At 31.3% G+C, this 24587-nt stretch overlaps 1 protein-coding gene across 1 annotated transcript; it reads right to left on the bottom strand.

Moving 5' to 3' along the window:
* Window positions 1-9446: 9446 nt before the first annotated feature.
* Window positions 9447-23796, bottom strand: LOC143072052 (G kinase-anchoring protein 1-like). The gene is made up of 10 exons (XM_076246833.1): window positions 23562-23796; window positions 19593-19706; window positions 18783-18860; window positions 17878-18016; window positions 16998-17131; window positions 14472-14573; window positions 12591-12654; window positions 11762-11832; window positions 10662-10745; window positions 9447-9612 (listed from the first exon to the last, which is right to left on the bottom strand). The coding sequence occupies exons 1-10, from the start codon at window positions 23727-23729 to the stop codon at window positions 9589-9591; spliced, it is 978 nt and encodes a 325-aa protein (XP_076102948.1). The 5' UTR covers window positions 23730-23796; the 3' UTR covers window positions 9447-9588.
* Window positions 23797-24587: the final 791 nt, after the last annotated feature.

Genomic DNA, 24587 nt, shown 5'->3' with positions numbered 1-24587 from the left:
GTTTTCTTGAGACTTTTTAAGTCTAAATCATCTTTATAAAACTTGAAATGTATAAGCATTTTGTTTTTGTAACAATGGACCCTTTGCCATAATTAAAATGACAAATATCGCCCGGAGAAAAAGAAATAGCGCCCGGGGAAGAAAATAAAGCGCTCGGGAGAAGAAAATAATAATATTTTATAACAATAAATGTTTTCCTGAATAAAAAAAAATAAAAATCATTGCTTGTTTTGTCTAAAGAGTGAAGATAGTGTTGTTGCACTTTTACATTTTAGATTTCAAAATTGTATATAAGTAAGTAAGCCGTAAATATAAACAAGAGGAAATAGAAAAATCATAAATGACATTGTCCTCGATCAAAACGAATGTTTCGTTATTAAAAAAAAAATCAGTGCCCGAGTCTAATATTCGCAACTGCATGGTGACAACTTTTCAAAGTTTTGTATTTTATTAAACACACTTGAATTGACATTGGAAGATCGTGGAAGGGATTCAACATGCCTGTCACTAAGAATTTGTTTTATACCAAACACCTGCTTTTAACATGCATGGTATAATTGTTTTATTTGCTGATGCTGATATACATGTACGTGTCACTTCTATCGTTCTTAAATAATGTGCAACTCTTTTAATTTTATAAAAATTATATTTATCTGTGAATTTTAAGTTGTTTTGGGATTTATCATTTTGATATCGTTTTTGAAAAACATGTCTTTTGATATCTAACGTTTTTTCTTTCCCCAGGCGCTTTTTCTTCACCCGGGTGCACCCGGGCGCTTTTTAGTAGGACCCCATAATATTTGGTATACCCGGAAACATTATTTCACATATTTCCTGATGTTTGGGCTCATTGCTGAGTTTGAATGCTTTTATTGACGCACAGGGAGCCTTCATTTATTCATTTATTTCTTATTTTCTGATATCAGAAAATGATTTTTTGATATCAGAAATTCGATTTTTTTTATATCACAAAATCATTTTTTGATATCAGAAAATCTATTTCTTGATATCAAAAAATAATTTATATTTTCTGATATCAAAAATTCGAATTTCTGATATCAAGAAATGAATTTTTGATATCAGGAATTCGAATTTTTGATATCAGAAAATATGCTTTATTTCTTGATATCAAGAAATCGAATTCCTGATATCAAAAAATAGAATTTTTGATATCAGAAAATCATTTTTTGATATCAGCAAATAAGTATTAAATAGTAAAACGGCGCCTCATACTTGTTGGTTAATAGTAACAGCACGTGTAGGTTAATAGTAATAGCACGTGTTTGTCAATAGTTACAGCACTTCCACGAAGAAACATTGAAAAGTGTTTGGGTAATAGGAATTAAGATGCAAAATCAATTTCCGTTGAATATGTTTAAAACCATGGCAATAACTGATCGTAGATACTTTTGAATTTCTGTCTCTATTAAATTTAACAGTTTTATAGCGTGAATTTCTAGTATTTGATTTAATATTAATGAAAAATTACAAGATAACATATTACAGTGTTACATTAAGTGCAAATATGGGATTCGGAAACAAGTTTGGAAAAAACTTATATAAATCTGTCTCTCTTTCCGGTTATAGCAACATTATCATGGTATAATGGCGTTTTCCGAACGTGCAAACGTTATTAGAAATACGTAGTGACGGTACTCTTGGTTTCAAACAGCGAATCTGATAGATTTTGTCAAATATAGAATAACTTCAATATTTCATAAAATGATGTTTACGGAAGGACATTTTCATTCTTAGAATACAAAAATACAAAAATTATCATAATTAATCTTTGTATTATTTTTCTTATACGAAATAGGTCGTTTTTTCTTATGATTTTTATGTTGAAACATGTTTTTCAAAATTATGTTAAAAATTGATTCCGGCAACAGTTTACTACACCGAATAACAAATGACGAACAGATTTTATGGATAAAAATAATGTAAAATTGTTTGACAAAACAGTATGGATACAGATATATAATCAAAAGACGAAAATTACTGACTAATGCATTGACATTTTACCTTGATGAACATGCAACCCATTAACATATCCTAAAGGGGACCCATTCCAGCGGCACATACGTGTATACCAATTGAGTGAGACTCTCGGCAATGAGAGTTAAACAAATGCAGAAGGAAAAAAAAGCATACCTCTTTTGTTTCTAACAGCTTACGGTATATAGTGAGGATTGAATTTTAAAATACGTAACTATATAATGGCTGTTATTACAGTGTTTGAACTCGATTTTGTTATAAGTGACTATTCTGTATTCAAGATATCAAAACAAGTATGAAAAATTGATGTAAATGTTATTAATTTTTAAAAATGTACAGTTGGTACTATTGAACAGTGTTACATTAGTTTACCTAGCTATTAAACCATGTTTAATCCGCCATTTTCTTCAGCAGGAAATGCAAGTACCAAATCAGGAATATGACAGTTGTATTCCGTTCGTTTGATGTGTTAGAGCTTTTGATTTTTCCATTTGATAAAGAAGTTTCTTTTTTGAATTTTCCTTTGATTTCGTTTTTTATCGCTATTTTTCATTTGATACTTTGCAGTTGTATGCTAAATTGGCGTTGTCGGAAGACACAGTAGGATTTTGATTAAAAGACTTAGATTATTTTCTCATCGGTGATGTACGATTCCGTCTGAACTTTGGAAGTAGCCTCACACAGGAATAATTTAAAAGTTCTTTAATGAAAAAAATGTGTATACAACGTAAGAAAACTATTACTAAGAGGGTCTATAAAAACCTTTTACATTTCTCTCTCATGTGCATGCACTGACTATTCATGTTTATGCCCCATTCATGGGCATTATGTTTTCTGGTCTGTGTGTCCGTTCGTCATCCGTCTGTCTGTCCCGCTTCAGGGTAAAGATTTTGGTTAAAGTTTTTGGTCGTGGTAGTTTTTGATGAAGGTGAAATCCAATCAACTTGAAACTTAATACATATGTTCCCTACGATATGATCTTTCTAATTCTAATGCCAAATTAGAGTTTTTACCCCAAAATGATAGTGCGGATGGGGCATCCGTGTACTATGGACACATTCTTGTTACATATACTGTTATAACTTCATTACTTGTACATATATAATATATGTTTCATTAGAAACCGTTATTTTAATCGGCTGACAACAACTGAGGCACTCCAATGTCATTTGTTGTTGACGTATAAAAAACAACAGCTTTGTCTGCACGTGATATTCGTGACGATGTTAAAATAATGCATTGAAAAACAATAAGCTTGAAATAAAAAAAATCATCGTAATGGTATGGAATTAAAATCCACACGGGTCCATGATTGGGCAAATGAAGAATTTCTATATCTATTTATGTACTTCATCAGAAGCAATTGGAAAAAAGTGAGTACACGAATCAACAAAAGCTTAGAGTGAAAAAAGCTGCTTCAAAAAATAACAATCATGTTTCTTCTTTGAAGCAGCTGTTTTCGCTTCTTTTATTTTTTTTATCAAAAGATATTTTTGTTTATTGTGTATGTAGTAAGAACAATGGTTATTTTTATTTCTGGTATTGAAAACTAGACTTATAAACTGTATAAACAAACCTCCAGAGAACAGACCAACCAAATTTATGTAGCCTAAAAAGTGAATGAGACTTTAATAATACAGGACTTGTTCGACCATGCTAAACAAATGTGTTTTGATTTAAGACATGATTCTTGCAACGCCTAGTGTTTAGTCTTTAAGATCGTTTGTCTAGTGCTTATATGTGAGTCATTAAAAAAATCCAGTAATATATATTACGCATATCACCTCCGTCATTCGCTATACCTTGACGTGATGTAAAGTAAAATTGTATGTTTACCACTTCCACTGACCTTTTGAATACATGTATTAAAGTCAGACTTAGCTATTCTAATACAATGCATAATTCATACTTTTAATTGTAGTTATGATGAATAAAATGATATGTAGCGAATACGTCAATGAAACAGCAACCAAACGACAAAAAACAACACAAAAACATTCAGAGGTGACATACAGTTAAAATATTTTGAAGATAACTTCAATTATCACTTTTAGACTCGAATAGATCGAATACCACAGAAGCAGGACAAAGTAGTTACTTCTTCAACGTCTACGGTGTATATTCTATGATGACAAGCTATACATATTGAGTAACATTGATATATATTATGCTGTTGCATTTGTAATCACATATTTCAGTGGTACATCGACTATCTCCGTGGTACGAAGCATACTAGTTCTTATCACTCAGTACTTGAGTTTCTTACAGAAGCACTACCAATAGCTTACTAATACATGTGTAGTCGATCGTAGAGTTTAAAGATTTTGTATCTGGTTGCATTGACATCTGATAAAAGTACTTTAAAGATTATAAGGCCCGTATTTCTATACCTAAGTACTTTTCATCTGAGTATCATATGATATAATCTATAAGGATTACAAATGAAACCCTAGAAAGTGATAACCCATATAAGAGTGATGTAAGCTGTAACGGTACAAAATCACACACAATGTTTTACAAATCTTGATTTTCATTGCAATTTTACACCATAGGCTGAATAATAATAACATAAGAAATCACAATGTATAAAATGTGTGAACATCTGTCTACCATACGTATGAAGACAATAATTTGTCTCTATTGGTCATATAACTCTTGACGTGTTCCAGTGTTAATACGTCCATTGCTTTTCAATGTTGGTTTTGGTTGTGCTGTATTAAGGTTAACCCAGAAAAGCATTCTGAACGCATACAATTCTAAAGTGTTATGTTCGTCATTGTCGATATACCGCTGCTAGAGGATATAATCAGTTGACAGTAGAAAATGTTTATAACATACCTGATTTAAATTCTCAGAAGATCAATTTAGAAATCATTAAGTAATTATGGTTCTAAATTCTTCAGGCATAGTTGAACTTAGATTAGTTTGGCTATTATTGCAGGTCTCTTTTGGTCATATAGCTCTGGGCCTGTTTTAGTACTTATACTTGGCTTTCATGTTTTGGTTTTGGGAGTTTCTGATAAAGCTAATCATGAAAAAACTCTTTGGGCGCATAACATTTTGTAGAGTGTTTCAGCTTCATTCAACATTACATAAATGTACATAAAATAGCACAATCTTAACATTGTGGGTAGTGGTCACATAGTGCAATTTAATTAAAAAAGAAAAACCTTGCAATTACAACGTGGAGCAAGATCTACTTAATCTGCCAGATCACCCTCAGTGTTGCTCAGTCTTTAGTTTTCTGTTTTTCTATGGTTTTTTTTCCCTTAAAGAGTTTTGCCATGGCATTGTCAGTTTGTTTTCGACTATTCGACTAGATAGTTTTAATGTGTCTTTTGGTATCTTTTGCACAGACAGTATTATCATTTTGAAAAATGTCACAAAGACCAATTCTATTATAAAATCAATTAGTGTCTGAAATAGTTCCGTTTCTCTATAAGATAAATGCTATCATAAATCAAAGCGTAGGAGTTCTGCTGGAAATAAAATGTCAGTTGAAAATTGGTTTCTGGTAATATCTGTCTCCGAAGAATAATCAGGTTGAACTATGTCTACCAGTTTAGAATATCCTTTTCTCTGTAGAATACCTAAAATCTAACTCGTCATCTTTATAATTAATTCTTTCCTCACAAATTACGACAGCGAAGTTTTAAATTTCAATTAGCGAAAATATATAACCCTTTTTCTATAATTTGAACCCCTAATGATGACTGGGGAATAAATAGAAATATGGCCGCTTTTGGTCTTTTCCCGACCTTCACTAAATATTTTTTACAAAAGTAGGCCTCTATTTGGTTGTGTGGACTAATATCTGTCTCATTAAAATATACCATAATTGTTTAGTAGCAGTCCGAATTTCTAAACTTAAATCATGTCTTCCCCGACTACAGGACCCACTTTTTGTATTTATTGTTAATTTGCTCTCGTCCTTAATATGCATGAAATACTTGCCACTGCGAATAAACGAACAAAAAATAATCATTTTTTTTTTGTTTAAAAGTAAAAATCTTTTTAAGCTTGTTTATGCGGCAATTAAAGAGGGTTTAACCATCTACATATAAATAGAACTCAAAGAGCAAATAAATGAGGAAAATATTTCAGCATGTCCGACATTTCACAGCAGAATATTTCGACCTGTAATACTACATAACGGCAATTCAATAGAAGATTTGGAAAGGCCTTAAAATATGTCGGACATTTCAATAAACTTGTGCTCAGCTGACCAACAAATTTTTAACACTATGAACGTAGCGAAAAATACAAGCAAATAACTGTTAAGCACTTCAAGATAATTCATTGAAGATTGTTGAGAACCTCAAAACCATGCAGTTGTTTGTTTTTCAAAAACATGTTTTTTTTGTATAGTGATTTAATTATAACAAAATGTTGACTGCTGTATTTATTATTGACATTCTTACCTATATGTGTGTATTTTGTTCACATCTTGTTGTCACTATAGTGGAATGTTATGCCACTGTCATACAAGAAAGAGGTTTATCTAGCTAGACCAGGGCTACTCCATCATTTTCTAGATAAGGAACAGCCTATTCCAAGTCAGGAATATGACAGTTTAAATCCTTATCCTAGTTTATCTCTATGGTATTAAGGTTGATTGTGATTGCATATCCATTTCTCAGATAAAAGGGGATATGTTCCTAATGTCATAACTACAATCCCATGCCCTTTTCTCGAATGTAATCTACCTAATTAGACTTATTACCAGGTTTGTACTGTTATGAGCAACACCAAGGGTGACACAAATGGAGCAGGATCTGCATACTCCTCCAGAGCTCCTGAGGTGACTCCCACTTTTTTATGAGGTTTGTGTTGCTCAGTCTTAAGTTTTCTATGTTGTGTTTTGTGTACTATTTTTTGTTTGCTTGTCCTTTTTCTTTTCTTTTTTAAACCCTGGCATTGTTAGTTTATTTTTCGACTTATGAGTTTCAACTCCCTTTTTAATACTGAAATTCCAAATGTTAAAAAAATCTGCTATATATAACCATTTACTGTCTTTCTTGTCCAGTGGCAACCATAAGACCAAATACAGTAATTTAGAAACTGGCCTTGTAAAGTAATATTAACTTTTGATAACCTGCACAACTATGCCTTGCTTTCAGCAACATTTATGTTGCAAATGTGACCAATATGTGTGCCATTAATACACTCAATTTTAATTGAAAGTTAGAAGTTAATAGCAATTTTTCAGAAAAAAAAGATGATGCATGAATTGTGTGGACAGGAACTTAAATTTTGATTTGTGTTGTTGTTGGGTTGCTAAATGACATATACCTTGCATCATAATCTCCTTGGGCTATAATGCAGTTTATTGCAATGTGTTTCTTTATTCTACATTGGCTAGAGGTACAAGGGGAGGCTTGAGATCTCACAAAACATGTTTAACCCTGTCATATTTTTGTGCCTGTCCCAAATCAGGAGCCTCTGACCTTTTCTAGTCTTGTATATTTTTTAAGTTTAGTTCATTTACGGTATATGTTTGTGAGTTTATTGTAATATCCATTTTCACTGAACTAGTACAAAATTTTATTTGGGGGCAGCTGAGGAGCCTTCTCTAGTCTTGTATATTTTTTAAGTTTAGTTCATTTATGTTTGGGAATTTATTGAAAAATCCAATTTTTACTGAACTAATATACAATTTTATTTGGGGGGCAGCTGAGGACCACCTCAGGATGTGGTATTTTCTAGCTGTGTTGAATACCATTTAGTGGACTATGGCTGTTATCTGCTCTTTGGTCAGGTTGTTATCTCTGTGACATATTCCCAATTTCCATCCTCAATTTTTTTCCATACATGAAATAAAATTTATTTCTATATTTGGTTTTAATTTAGTTTTTTTAATTGCTATTTGAATTCCTTGGTACATTTCCTGATCATTCTACACAACATATTTTTAAACTATAAAATTATGATAAAAAAAAGTGTGTTTTCTCTTTATCTTTCACTTTTAATGTCAGGATAAAAAAACAATTACATAACATCTTTAATGCTTGTATGAAAATACAAAAACAACCATAATCAGACTCAAATTATCAATATTAAAAAAAAACGATAGATCGACAAATTAACAAATGAAAAAGATAGTTATTTTACTGTCTTCCAGTTTTTCTTATCAATTATCATTATACAGGAGACATCAATAAGCACTTATAAATTTGATAATAGTTAATGGCATAAAGAAATTGGAATTTCAATTTTTCTTGAAAACAATTCTAAACCTATTTCTTAAAAGGAAATCTAAAGCCTAATATCATTTGGGTGTGTCATCAAACAACTTGTAATTAGACAGACTTTGTTTGATTATTTCTGTTTCTGCTTTTTAAAGGATACAATTCAAATATACACCACAATACAGACCTTTTTTTAAAAAGAATCTATGGCTTTAACCAGGGGAGCTAACTATGTTCAATCGAAGGGGAGATAACTGTTATGTATTTTATTCATAAAACTTTGTTAATTACCAGGAAAGTAAGAACATGTACTCAATTCTTGCCTGAAACAGAAATAAAAACATAAAAAATTCTTCAATTTATTATGCATATAATTATTGCCAGGCTATTCTCAAAAACATATGCATGTATGTATAAAATGATAACAGAACAGAATAGTCTCAAACAACTAGTGAACTCTTTATTTCTTAAATCAAAAATTTTAACATAAGGAGATGTCTGATAACAGCAATGAGACAGCATCGAAACAACCCAATAAAACAAAGAGACATCAAGTTGTTAACATACACACTTCTTTAAAGGTAGACAAGCCATTAATGAATGCTCTCAAGAAAAATTAAAAGTAATCCAACATTTATATTTCTCAATATTGAACTCAAAAATGTACAAACATGCAAGGTTTATTAAAATGATATCAGGAATATTTTTAACACTAATTATCCTTTCAAAACATAATATAAATGTGAGTTTGAATTTATGTGGTTCTCTCTTTGTCATGTTTATCTTACTTAGAAATACTTCACAAGAGTTCTACATTAAGATTATATGTATATCTCGGATTTCCTTTTAATAATGTATTTTTTTAGTACCATTTCTTTTGTTCAAAATGGCCATGCCAAAAAATGAACCACCCATTACTGTGATTTACATTTCAATAAACAAAACAATGGCTTTCTCAAAAAACTAAATACAAAAATAATGTCATGATTAATAAAAACATCGTTCAAAAACAAATAACTGGTATATACACAGCATGACGTTTACGTTAAACTGTTGTGTAGACATACAAAATAAAACGTTCTTGAACAAACAAAATACCATTCATTACTGTTAAAAAAAAAAGAAACATTCTAGCACTTTCCATTTTTAAAATGAACATCAGCAAATGACAATTTTGTACATTTCTGATAAAGTTCCTTAATAAGGCAGAGATTCTAAGTGGTCAAAGGAAAGCCATTATAGCATGCACCAATTAGTCCCAGTCATATCTTTATTCTTTTTAACACATAATATCAACTCAATTGTCAGTCATTATAAGTACATGTGCTACCTTCCAATTCTATGTCAGAATAAGGTATAAAGTCATTATCTTTCTTATCAATGCCCATATCACAAGTCTGGTTTGTCACTTTCCACTATGCTTGGTTCCCTGCAAATATAAGCAAATTTATAGACTTACACATTGTTTTATGTTAATTAAGAATTTTCTGTTGTATACTATGCATATATTGCCAGAGAGCCTAACTGAAATCTGAAATTCTATTTCGGTCAATATCCCTCATGTGCCTCAAATTGAGAAACTGAAACTAATAAGTTGTGCATAAACAAAAAACTGGCATATAAAAATCTTTATGTAGTGATATTGGACATGTTTCTATTTTTAAGAAGCTTAGCCATTTGTGTTTTTAAGAAAGAAGAGGACCATAGAATAAATGTGTAAAAACTATAGAGGTACTTAATGTGTTCAAAGTATTAAATTTTCAAAGAAATTATTGTGTGAAAAAAAGGATTATTTACCACAAGGAGCCGCATCAAGAAAGTATTTTCAGGGTAAGCTTATTTAAGAAAAAATGAATCTAACTTCGTACCCAAAAGTTTAACAACATATGTGAAAATGTCTCAGCTTCGAAAAGAGCCATCATACATATTCAAGTTAATGATATGGACTGAGCTACATATAAAACGTTACCATTACCCCCTATGGGAAATCAATTGCACACATTGACTTTATTGATTGCTTGAACTGTTTGTGTTTGACACTCATTCGTCACAATCATCATGTTGGAAAGTTTTTAATGGTGGAGGGAGTAGAGTACAAAATTTCTTAAGAGCATAGACAATAAAATATAAACACAGAGAACTTCTGATCAGATTCTGACTTGGAACAGGCAAATTTTTGCAAACTGGATTAAACTACTGTGGATCCATTTATTTTTGTGGGTACCAATTTTCGTGGATTCAGAACCTAACATATTCGTGGATATTTAAATTCATGGTTTTGCCGAATTCTGCATACAAGCCTACGTAAAATTTGTCATTCGTTGAACATTTGATTACATGGTTTGCCAGTACCAATGAAATCCACGAAATTGGTATTCCACGAATATTAATGAATCCACAGTAGTTTGAATATAAAGCAGCATGTTTTTCATGTCGGTGATCATTTCTGTTTTATGTTTTGAGTAATAAAAGACTTACATGTCCTTTTATTTTATCCAATTCTGTTTTCAATGAATGTACTTTTGATCGCTCTTTTTCTAATTCTCCTGTTAATTCTTGGACCTGGAAATGAAACATAAAATATGTAAGAACTTAAAAATAATAGTTCTTAAATAATGATGAAATACAAAACTACTTTTAATACCCGTCACAACATAATAAGGAAGAAAAAAATCCTTTTCGCCTCATAGAAAGATTATCATTTCGTGATGTTTCTATTACTGTATATATGATCAATGACAAAATGGTTAAGTTAAATTTTTGCTGTGTATAATTTTTGCTGAAAAGGAATACACATGACAAAATCAATATATTATTTTGTTAAAGATGAAAATAAAATAAATTTTGATTGCCTAACAGATAATCTATTTCAATTAATATGTGCACTACAAACTAAAATACACATATTAGGAGATCTTTCAATAATTGTTTTAATCAAGTTCATTGGGGACATGGTAGACAATGAAGGTTTTGATCTAGTTTTTGTCATATAACAAAGCATTTTTAAAGCATATTTGTATAAATATCTATGAAATTGTGATTTATTTTAATTCAATTTTTACACTAAATGCAGAATGTTTAGGTTATGACAACAATAATAGACGTCAGTAATTAACATTTTTTGAACATGTCACTGTCATCTGTGTTGTTAAATTAAAAGGTATGACATGTATGGTAAGCCAATTTTATTATCATAAAAACAGATATCATAATTAATTATACACACTTTGTGATCTACCATCAACACAAAAGACTGATTTTATATAATTATAACGTAATTTCTGTAATAGGGTGAAATGAGTATACATATCTATTTTATGTAAGCTTAATAATTAGTGGTTTTTTTATGAAACCTTTTTAACAATCTAGGAATATGTAGGGAAATTTACATGGGGTCAAATTTTTCGCATTTCTGTAGGTGCTACAAACAAAGCAAATATTAAACACATGCAAAAAAAACACCTGATATACAGTATTGTGAAAATTGAAATAAGATTTGTACAGTGTTCTTTTTGTACATAGTGTGACCTTCTGTTTTGTGAGTAAAGTACATATTACAGTCTACTGTTAAACACTACCTGTTGTGTGAGCTCATCTTTAACTTCTGATAATTGTTGCACCTGCATTAATACTTCTGCCTTTTCTTTCACTGTGTAAAAAAACCAAAAAAATGGAATACTTTTCTAAATAAAAAAAAGACAAAATGTGAAAGATCTATATTAGGGCAACATATAAAATATTTGATAAATCAAATCAATAATTACTGGAATCCTTATAGAAGATTTCAGAAAATGTCTTGTTTTACAGAATCAAAAAATGTCTTGTTTTACAGATTCTGTATTTGCCATGCTATACATTTCTTACATTTTAATCTTACAGTTATAATACCCATTAGAGTAGACAGCAGGACATTGCAGAGCTGAGGTTATTTTATTTACATCTCGTAGTTATGAAACAGGGAGTTTGTAAATTCAACAATAATTGATCAAATTAAATCTTTAAATCAGATGTTTGCAAATTCGTTATTTCTATTTAGATTGGTATATGTTTTAGAACAGTGAATAATATTTCAAGAGGAAAAGCATTTCAGAATTTGTCTTTGTCTCCACATGGCAGACATGCATTCATATCCATATAGTTGTAGACAAATCGGGGATAAGGACATAGAGAGGACAATAAGGATACTCCCACTGTAATTTTATAAGCATTAACTAAGGCTACTCCATTAAAATGTATGTGGGAGTGTAGAATGGGTAGTTAAATTATTGAATGTGGGTCATGGGTCATTTTTCAGCATATGTTTTACCATTATGCAAAATTATATAAAAAATGGATCTTAGTTGTAGGGATATTTTGCACATACATTTTAATAAATAGCCCTTACCATTTTTAAGAAATTTAACTTACTTTCTCCCTGAGCTAATATAACACACAGTTGTTTATTTCTTTTCTTTACTTGTTTAAATTCTTCCTGTAAAAGATAACAAATATTCTCGTACATGTGTAATAAAAACAATTATTACATTGGTTGCAATAAATTACTGTGATCCTCCAGTGAAATAAAAACAGATAATTTTATATGTGAAATAAACTCAATTATTTTACTCCTCTGACTTCATACAACGATGTTATCAAGATGTTGTCGATGTGGCATAAAAACAAATAGTGAATGCATAGAAAAAAAATAAGTTCCTTACATTTTCAACTTTAATTCCAATTGAAAGCAATGTAATAAAAGAATATAAACTAATCAAAAAATCCAAACATTGAAAAATTTTCAACAAGTCACCAATAACACTGATAATTGACTCATGCATGGGTCTCATTGGGGTCTAAGTGTGAAGGGGGATTTGCCAATTTCTTTTAAGCGTGATAACGGGAACATAGTCCGACGAGCATGCTCAATTATAGCAACAAGAAGCAAACAAGTACTAAACAATAAGTGGGGTCTAGGGTCAGACCCCCCAATGAGACTCCTTCATGCACTATGTGCATTTGAAAGGTGTTGTTCAAGACACTCCTTGAATATATTCTGGTACAATGTAAATGTGAAATAAATAATGATATAAGTCAATTTTAAGAGTAAATTTAAAGGTTTTTTCTTATAATAATAATAATAATAATAATTCTTTATTTAAAGAGGGTTACACAGTTAGCTGTAAAGCTAATCTTCCCTGAGGCCCTCATAAAATACAATGAAATATAACAAACAATTACAAAATATCAAACAGACACACATACATGAATAATGAAATAAACAAGAATGTGTCCTCAGTACACAAATGCCCCACTCGCACTATCATTTTCCATGTTCAATGGACCGTGAAATTGGGGTAAAATCTCTAATTTGGCATTAAAATTAGAAAGATCATATCATAGGGAACATGTGTACCAAGTTTGAAGTCGATTGGACTTCAACTTCATCAAAAACTACCTCGACCAAAAACTTTAACCTGAAGCGGGACGAACGGACGAACGAACAGACGGACGAACGAACGCACAGACCAGAAAACATAATGCCCCTCTACTATCGTAGGTGGGGCATAAAAATTGTTATGAAATATACAATTTTCAAAACAGGTAAAAGTTACAAATTCATATATGACATGTATAGTATTGGCATCAACAATATCATAAGTTTGAGTAAGTGTGTGAAAATTATTATGCATATAAAAAACGCACAGCTTCTTAATGTTCCATCAAGTAATTTTTTAAATCTTTTTTGAATGAGCTTGTACTTGAGGTTGATTTTTTCAGGGATATTGGTAAGTTATTCCATAAAAAACAGCTGTTTGTTGTCCTTTTGAAAATTATCATGCAGACCGAAATTATGAAATACCCTGATATTATTTTAACCACTTCTGTATGGTCTTATAATAGAATTTGTTAAAATGAAATGTTAAAATTCATCTAAATGATTATCCATTCTGATAGATTAGATTCATTGGAAATGTACTGGTAGTCACAAACTCATTTTAATGGTTCTAACAGGTGTGCTTGATTTGTTTCTTTCTACGGTATATTGTTCATTATAAAATACACATACTGACATAAAGTAATGTCAATTCTGATAATTACTTGTTCAATATCTATACTGACTGTCTAAATTATAGACTCTACAGTTAACATGGTTAACACCCTTAAAAATATTGTAAACCAACAAACATTTGCGAGCACTAAAATAAATTCATCAAGAATACTAGAAAATCCCAAAAACATTTGAAAAGGGTTACATGAGAAATAAAGAACTCACAAAGATAAGTATTGATATGAAACAAATTGCCTTACCTCCAATTTTTTAACTGTAGCTTTTAGAAATTCAATTTCTTTATCTTTTTTGGCTGTTTCTGAACTATGCTTAGCTGTCATAACTTTTTCTGCTGCATATTGCTGAAACAAACAAAAAAACAAAACATTTATAGAATTGTACTACACATAATATCAGAAAGAGATTACGTGTATTTCATTAGAAATATCATATTAAAAACAAGAATGTGTCCAAAGTACACGGATGCCCACTCGCACTATTATTTTCCATGTTCAATGGACCATGAAATTGGATAAAAAATATAATTAGGCATTAAAATTAGAAAGATAATACCATAGAGAACATGTGTACTAAGTTTCAAGTTGATTGGACTTCAACTTCATCAAAAACTACCTTGACCAAAAACTTTAACCTGAAACATGCACTGTCATTTTCTATGTTCAGTGGACCATGAAATTGGGGTCAAAAGTTTAATTTGGCTTTAAAATTAGAAAGATCATATCATAAGGAACATGTGTAGTAAGTTTCAAGTTGATTGGACTTCAACTTCATCAAAAACTACCTTGACCAAAAACTTTAACCTGAAGCGGGACAGACGGATGAACAGACAGACAGACAGACAGACGGACAAACGGACTCACAGACCAGAAAACATAATGCCCCTCTACTATCGTAGGTGGGGCATAAAAATTCAATAGTAGTCAGTGTTCTCTCCGTTAATACTGTATGTTTGAACTATTTCTTTATTTGTCTACTTTTACAATTTTTTTGTTAGTGGGCCCTTGGTAAAAGCTGAGGGAAGTCAGAACAGACTGATGCTTATCCCCAAACACTGTATATTAAGTAGTGGCTTAAATTTATATCTCATTTTTACAAGATATTTATTTGTATAGTACACACACAGTGTTCTCCCCAGGATTTTTGGATAGTGCTGTGGTAAGCACGTAATTTTCGACAATTCTCAGTAACTTTGTCGCGGCGTGCGTTACAATTTATTTGTAATTGATTTGTTATGTGTTTTTCTTATATTATGCTATTGATGTTTTCTCTTGTAATGATGTCCTCATCCTGCTCATGGAAGTTACCCCTTTGTTTGTTAATGTTATTGTCTGGATATAAAAGAAGAGTTTTTTTTTTTCTCCATTGTAAATTCATATAATCCTCATATTATGTGTATAAAACCCAAGGAGAAGTCTTTTCCATGATGGGTGTCTATACCAGACTACCTATGTGAAGATTTCTTAGCACTAACAGGTGATGTTGCAGAACATGTATTTTTTATCTAGGACCAACAATAAAAGTCATTGTCAGCTTCTGTGTTTTGTTTTGAAACCCACTGTAGCAGTGTACTGTTAACCTTACGATGTTTAACAGAAATTGACGTTTTTTAGCATAATGATTTCTCCTTTTTCTGACCTTAATAATGTTTTATAATATTCAAATGGTTTCATCCTAGCTGGACATCGGGAAAGTGAATTTCTCCAGTCTTATCAGCTTGGGGTTTGTTTTCCTAATCATATCCTCTCAATTGTTTTCAAATGGTAAAATTCATTACTGTAGAATTGCTGATTAAACAATTATTAGTTCGATTAGGTGATAATACTTCAAAGACTTGCTCATTTTTGGGGTTTGTATCAAAGGCACTTGTTTCTATACATAGGAAGATCAACTTCTATTTATTTGGATAGTCGACCTTCCTATGGATAGAAACAAGTGACTTTGGTTTGTATGGATAGTAAACCCGGCAAATAATGTAACAAACCCCTGTATTTGATCGTTTTTAAAAACATCTTTTGTTTAAAGTTCGTAAAACAAGATTGTGAGTGTCATCCGGTAATGCGGTCAATTTATTTCATCTCATTTCATTCATATATGCCTCCATATATTCTTTCAATAAAAAAAATAGATGTCAATGTTGAAATCTTTGTTTATTTTGATCTTCAAAAGACGCCATTTTGTAAAATTTATTAGACTGGTCCCGGGTAGTTACCTAATACAACAGAAATAATTCATTCAGAAAAAGTAAACCAGTAGATCACATGATCCAAAGTGAATAATCAGCGGGAAATTTGTAAAAAATATGAAAATTAGCGATGTGTTTGCGTTAGATAGCGCTGTGGTCAGTGCAATAGAACAGCGGGAAATTGTTATAGCGCTGAAAAGCGCAGCGCTAAAATGGCCTGGGGAGAACTGTAAATTTTCTCTGGTCCTCAAACTTATTTTATTTAAAACAGAAATTGCAAAAATTGGCCTAAAAAAAATATTTTAAAAGTGATGTATACATTTCAATGATTCAATATACCAAATATAGTTGTCCTTTTACTTCAATCAACTGATAAAATCACCAAAATAGTATGCCTCCAATACTGCCACATGCCTTGCAGGAAAGACAACAAAGAAAACCATTGCAAAATAACTTCTATACAATTTCTTAGTGACAAACAGACAAAATGAGTCATGGAGAAATAAATGATTTATATATGCCTCAGCCACTGAGTATGTAGTTAGTGCATTAGCAGACTAATCAGAGTACGTTTAATTTTTACTTTTTGATATTCTTCTTGCATTTTTTCTTTTCTAAGAATTCTTTCTACATCTCCTTCCACATGACTAAAGAACTTTGGGTCTGCCTCTGTGACAGGTGTTTCTGGTTTACTGGGTGGGTGTACTGATATGAATTCTGTAATAAATAAATGAAGCATATGACAGTTGTTATCCATTTGTTTGATGTGTTTAAGCTTTTGATTTTGCCATTTGACATATTTGATTAGAGACTTTCCATTTTGAATTTTCCTCTGAGTTAGGTATTATACATGTAGGTCAAAGTACGGTCTTCAACATGAAGCCAAGGCTCACACTGATCAGCAAGCTATAAATTGTCACAAAAACAGGAAAATCAACGGTTTAATGTATATAACTAAAGGCTCAAAGGAGCCAGTGTTGCTCACTTGGATGAATTTTCAAAACTGAGGTGAAACTTTATTTTTGTTATTCTACTTTTTAAAATTTCCCAGTATTGATTGTACAAAATGCAAGAGTGAGATTTACAGACTATATATGATTCTGATATTCTATATACATGATATAGTTAAAGAAGAATTTTTTTAGTAGAGATTAAAAAAGTTGTCAAAAATATGATAAATACATAAAGTGACAAAAAACGTTTGCCAGCTTAAAGTTTAAAAATTTCTTCATTTTAGTTTAACTTAAATTGGTAAAGTTTTTTATAACTTATGTCTGAAAATATATCCATTGAATGTCAGGGTTACATAGACTACCTTGACCTAAAACTTTAACCTCTAGCGGGACAGTTTGGAAAACTGACAAAGGACGAAAAGAAGCAGATCAAAAACATAATGACCCTAGGAAGGGCATAAAAATAGTTTTCACATATTTTTTATTCTTTTAATGATGTTCAAGTTTTACCATCTGAATTTGACATTTTTCCTCCTGTGTTGAATTCTTCTAGGCTCATTGTCTGTGGTTTGTCCTTCTTTTTCTTCTTCTTTTCCTTTGTGCTTTCATCATCTATATTTATACCAGCATCTTTAAATGACTTTGTGACCTGAACAAGAAACAAATTTACTTATTTTGAAGAGGTCACAAGATATGTTCATAGATGCATCTTTTGTTATAACAAACTAGTGATAATAAATTTTTCAGTATATTACTGTGAATTCATTATTTTTCGCTGGATACCAATTTTTGTGGATTTTGTGGTGCAGGGAAACCACAAATTTAAATGTTCAAAAAGTTGCAAATTTGCTGTATGATTAAATGCACTCTTTTGGAAAACCAGAAATCAAATATCCATGAAAATGCAAATTTTCCTCAATTCAAGAAAATAAATGAATCCACACAGTATATGAAGACAGTACAAACAAATGGGTAAATGTCGCAAATCTTAATTTATCTCTTATTTTGAGGTTCCTAAAATTGTGCTAGAATGTCATGTTTTCTTTGGTAAATGATCAAGTTGCAAAATAGAAAACGTACAAACAAAAATATATATTCAATTATTGTTCACATTATTTTGAGGACAACAATAATCAGGACAAAAGAAGAATCAAGATACCACTCCACATCTTAAGATTTAAACCTGAGACTCCTGATTGGATTTATGGCCTGACCAGTTTTGATCTATTTAAGATGTGAAGTACATGTACCCAACTTCATTTTGAATCAAATTAATCCTAGGAATGCAGGAAAATTTCAAATGATATTTTCAAGCAGAAACAGAAATCATTGCATATCACCACCCATGTTCCTAATTTTATTGTCCCAATCAGAGTAAAACTGTCAGGTTATCAAACATCCCTTATACACTTTACCTCTTTCTTTTGTTCAAACTCCACTTTACTCTGAAGTAAAGCTTGTTCCAGATCTTTTTCATATGATTCTGCTGCATACTGAAATATAAATGCTCCAGTTTAGTCAATTGTGACTTCATTAAATACAAATCTGCAACAAAATTTAAAAAAAATGTAATTACTTTTTCTAGGCCTGACCATGGTACCATATATATCAAGAAGCATTTGCTTATAGCATCATGTATAGAAATGTAACAAACAAAATTTTCATAAGTCATGACATGTCAGTCTGACTAAATTTACCCCAACTACATGTACCAACCTTCATTTATGGATAGTAGGGACTGGCTTTAGCATGTTTAGTCAGACTGATGACATGTTTATCTCTACATCTAAGGATATGTTTTCGTGAAACACGAAGTAGACCCTAGCAGAAAACAGTAACACAGTATTGCATTTTAAACTTTATAGTATAGTTTAAACTTCATGTTTAAAAGAGGGACGAAAGATACCAGAGGGACAGTTAAACTCATAAATCGAAAATAAACTGACAACGCCATGGTTAAAAAAGAAAAGGAAAAACAATAGTACACAAGGCACAACATAGAAAACTAAAGAATAAACAACACGAACCCCACCAAAAACTAGGGGTGATCTCAGGTGCTCTGGAACCGCACAAATAAATACATTTTTGTAACTTTTCATTACTCATTTTCATACAATTCTTCAGCATAAACTTGATAAATAAGATAAAAACTTTGTAAAAGTAAATTTGAGTTAAATATATATATTATAGAACTATTAACATGATTAATATTTGTAACAAATTACATTTTTGTCCGCTTTCTTCCAGTCCTTCCACTGGTCATCAGATACTTCAGAGTGACCATTCTGTTTATTTCTTTGTTTATTAGATCCTGGTTTAGCAAATGCTAAGTGTTTGAGCTGTAAAAAAAAATGCAGTTGCAAACAGTGTTTGTAATTATTTAAGAACCAGAGCTACATGTAATAACAAATGAATAAACATGATAAAGGGAAAACAATTCACACCAATTTCAATTATTTGCATGCCTATCAAAATATTTTCCTTCATTTCACATTGGTACATTTTTGTATATACATTGTATATATACTGTACATTTCATTTCAATTTTTATTTTATCTAAAGAGTATTAAATCTTTCAATGTTCTATATGAAATTGAGAATGGAAATGGGGAATGTGCCAAAGAGACAACAACCCGACCATAGAAAAAAACAACAGCAGAAGGTCACCAACAGGTCTTCAATGTAGCGAGAAATTCCCGCACCTGGAGGCGTCCTTCAACTGGCCCCTAAACAAATATATACTAGTTCAGTGATAATGAACGCCATACTATATACATGTATTGGGTTTTGAACTTTTAAATGTTAGGGCTGTGCATCATTTAAGAAATATTAGCTGTTGAAATGTGCAAACGGTGTGTTAAACTTGGTACCATACAATGTAAATCTTATTGAGTGCAATAACATGTGATCAGGGTAGGCAAAGTATTAACCAGAGGGTGAACCAAGAACCCTGCTGGACAATACTACCAGAAATAGGTTATATTTATAATGGGCAAATGATTTTTTAAGCTTATTTTCAAACAGAATATATTTACATTAAAGTTTCATATTGTTAATGCCACGATTGCTATATTTTTGTAAAAACATAGATATTCATTTTTAAAAGATGAATATTAATTTGAGAGTGATTTTCATAGGAAAAATCAATTTCTTACTCTTCTCCAATAATTTTGAATAGCCAGAATGTAAGTTTTGCACATTTTTGAATACCTTATTTCTTCCCCTGCATTTGTTTTTTATTGTTAAGAAGGTGATTTTAGTGTAGTATACTATTGCATGATAAAATGAATGAGTTAAAATTGATAATCTATACTATCATAGATCTATGAATGGCTTAACCATTAACAAACACAGTAAGGTGATGGATGTCACCCAAACTTGCAGCGATACAAAATTAAAATTAGTGTAATATATAATATAAACCAATTTGCTTATAATCTAAATAATTAGTGGTGTACATCATCATGCAAGTATTATGCTTGTTCTAGATATATATATATATATGCATGAAATATTTCATTGTTTGACTGAAAGAAATCTTAATAAATATTTATTTTAGATTCAGAATCTAACAGGAGTTATTTTCATATTTGGCTGCTTGATTCTTCTTAGCCTTATCATGCTTATATGAACCTTTCCAATTGATAACAGTTCTTGGGTGCATAGCTAAAGTGAAAATCAGTCAAAAATATCACACTGTCTGGGGTTCTGAATCCCAGAACCTGTAGAAATTTTCTGATTTATCAGATTGATTCTTAGGCTAGCCAAAATAAAAATCAAAGTGCTTGAAAACACTAAACGATAAAGATTGCTTCAATTAATGAGTGGGAAGTAAATTAAATTTAAATATTGCATTGGTTGTTGCTGATGTAACAGCTATTTAAGACAAAGTAAGATAACTCAAATTTTTAAAGACCAGGTTAACAATGACATAATTTATATTTTTAGAACAGATATTAGATTCCTTCACCTTGCAAAAGTTACATGTATGTTTCTTGACAAATCATTATTTTGTGCTTTGAATATCTCAGCATATATTACATCAATAAATTTCTAGAAATGTTCACTGATAGTATATATGTTTAGAATGTTATGATCAATGCACTATATTTTGTGTATCAAAAAAAGGTAGTGATCAGCCTTGGAACATTCAGGCCTTCTTCGATTTGTCCAACTCGGGTTGACTCGAATTAAAAAATCAGTACAAACGTGCATGTGTGCAACCTTTCCAATCTAAGTCAAAACTCTTCCATCAAGTTGACTATCATACATATGTAAGTTTTAAAAGTGAAAAGAAAAAAAAATACATTATGTTTCAGAAAGAAAAGTCCTGGTTCTGTATGCGTTAGAAAAAAAGTATGTTAGTGAAAAAAAAATGTGTGAAAAAATTAGTTCTGAGAAAAGAAAAAAAGATCTGTTTTATTCATAAACATCACGGACAGTTGATACACACATGAACAATATTTGTTTGTTCCAAAATATGGTTGTTAGTCTGGTAAACTCCACAGACTCGAGCCTCACCGGACACAATTACGAACGATTTTTGAACTGTGATTAATATTTTTTTATGTAGACTACTTTTCTTGAATTGTTTATACCATAGAATTTAAGATGTATGAAGGCTTTACATTTTGCATCATATCCCACATAAATTTTTATTCACGTTAGGATACTTTAGTAAGATTTGCGTGACCTGGTTTTACGGGTCAAAAGAGCCACATATGGACGCAATCCCGAACAGCACTATATTGATATATCTTGCAGAAAAAATCAATGACAACAGTCTAAATTGATAAAGCATACATTAATCTTTATCTCAAACACATTTTCAAAGGAAAATAAGATGCACAAGCTTCAATTACTTCAGCAGTGGTTGCAGACGAAATGTCGGTCATGTGGAAAGGAAAGATTTCTGATTTTTTTGTTTTTGTGTAAGTTTCTCCTTTGAGGGAGCACTAAATTTAAGTTTATCCATTTCGGTGGTGTACTTATCATTCATCTATGAATTTTTTTTATATAGGTCAACATTTTTTTCTGAGTTCTCTGGACTTTTCAATAAAATTAACATATTTTCTTTGACCATAAATAGGGTCACAAGAGTCTAAAAAACGTCAATTGTGGGATTATTTGGGCAAGATAAAAGGCATCATGCATATGAACAGAATCAGGAGATATTTTTCTTTCTATATATTAACAAAAGAAGGCAATATGCTGTTACCTTTATGTTTTTTATATAACTTGCAGGCCAGATTGCCGTTCTTATAATAGCACTTACCTTTATGTTTTTTTATATAACTTGCAGGCCAGATTGCCGTTCTTATAATATTTTCAGAATGATTTTGTCATCCTCATCAACATTCACCAATGGCACATAAATTATATTATCATGAAAACAAGGAATTTTAATAGGGTTTTCATTTATAAAAACATTTATTGATAAATATAAATAAATATGATCTCAGAGGGCAAACATTGGAAATCGTTCGTAATTGTGTCCAGTCGTAATAGACAACTTTCGAGTTCGATGCATTTCCGTCAAAAACTCTGGTTTTAGTGAACGTCATTTGTGCGTTTAGGGGCGTCGTCACTTCCATTCCAATGTTGAGCAAGTGGTTGGAAAACTATAATTCTATATTGTACGAATTATACGACAAATTGAATTCTCAAAATTGACAATCAGCATTGATGTCATTAGGGAATTGTCATTAAGTACCTACAGAACAACCATTATTTCTAGTTTATCCTGCACAATGACGATCACCAAGACGCTTGATGAACGTAAATAGTGCAGGGATACAGGCGACCCCCTCTATCTGGTAAATGACGTCATAAAGGCGCGTATAATTGACGAGTTTTTTCGGTGACGGATGAACTCGAAAGTTGTCTATTGCGTCCTGTGGGGCTACTAACCCGAGTTGGGCAAACAGAAGTAGGCCTTAGATATTAAGTCAGTATAAGGTTTTGATTGCATTCATCTTTACCTGTTTACCTAAAATCAGTCATAAAAAGAAACCCAAATATTTTAGTCTTGATACTTAAAAAGTCATGAGGGCTTCTGATGATATTTAAAGATTAATGAACTATTTTGATACAGAAGCTTCCAGAAACGCAATAATAGGTTTAACAAGGCGGGTTTATTAGCTCGACTATAATATATCATGTATTTGAAAATATCATATGGTAAATTTTTTGACCTCGTCGTTTTCTTGCTGTTGTTCTGCCTTTTTCTTCTTTTTCTTATTCTTTTTGTTTGTGCTCTGGTTATTTGATTTGTTAGCATTGTTTGTGGGTTTAGAATTATCGTCATCATCATCATCCTCAATTTTTAAAAGAGCAAATCTTGATTGTTCAACTTTTGCCATTTTCACATGTGTAGGATAAATGGGAGATAACCCTGTCCATTCGTTCTAAATTTAAAACTAAACCCGGACTTGCTCCGTATTTCGATTAAAAAAATCTGATGACTTTTCCTTCGTTCTCTTAATCAGAGGCGGATTTAGAGGGGGGCCCCGGGGGCCCGGGCCCCCCCCTTTTTGGGAAAAAATTTGGTTGCTTATATAGGGAATCACTGAAGCGTGACTGAAGCGGGCCCCCTCTTAGGTCAGTTAGTGGGCCCCCACTTTTGAAAATTTCTGGATCCGCCACTGTTAATGACTTATCAAAGTTATTGTGAACAAATTTGTCTCTCACTAAGAATGCCAACAAATAAATAAATGAAGAACAAATAAATAGCATGCTAAAATATTTTAATTTTGTTGTATACGTTCTTTATACTGTCAGAGGAACCAACTAATAACATTATTTTGTTTTTAACCAGAGACATGTCTTTGCTGAAACTTATATATATATATAACACATGTGTTATCGGGCTGAAAAGACATGTACTACATCTTTTATTGTACGTCTCTGATTTTAGAAGTCTCAGATGGATACCAAAATTTGTAAAGTGCATAATAAAAAACTAAACAGCTGACTTGAAAACTTCAGCTAGACTAATAATGGACTTCTGTTGATATGATTTTTTTAATGTTAATGTTGACGACAGTCAAGAGTCTGAGTGCTAAGAAACAGAAACATTTGTAAAGTAACTTTATTGCGACAGAACTATGCCTGTGTTTATACTATGACAACTGCTGTAATACAATTTACAGAGTTATGTAAATTTTGGTCGCCTCATTATTTTCCTAGCTCTGAAAAGAATAAATGCGATCGCCCCATAA

This window comes from Mytilus galloprovincialis, chromosome 4 (assembly GCF_965363235.1).
Source record: "Mytilus galloprovincialis chromosome 4, xbMytGall1.hap1.1, whole genome shotgun sequence".
NCBI classification, from domain to species: Eukaryota; Metazoa; Mollusca; class Bivalvia; order Mytilida; family Mytilidae; genus Mytilus; species Mytilus galloprovincialis.
This window is presented reverse-complemented; position numbering and strand designations above follow the sequence as displayed.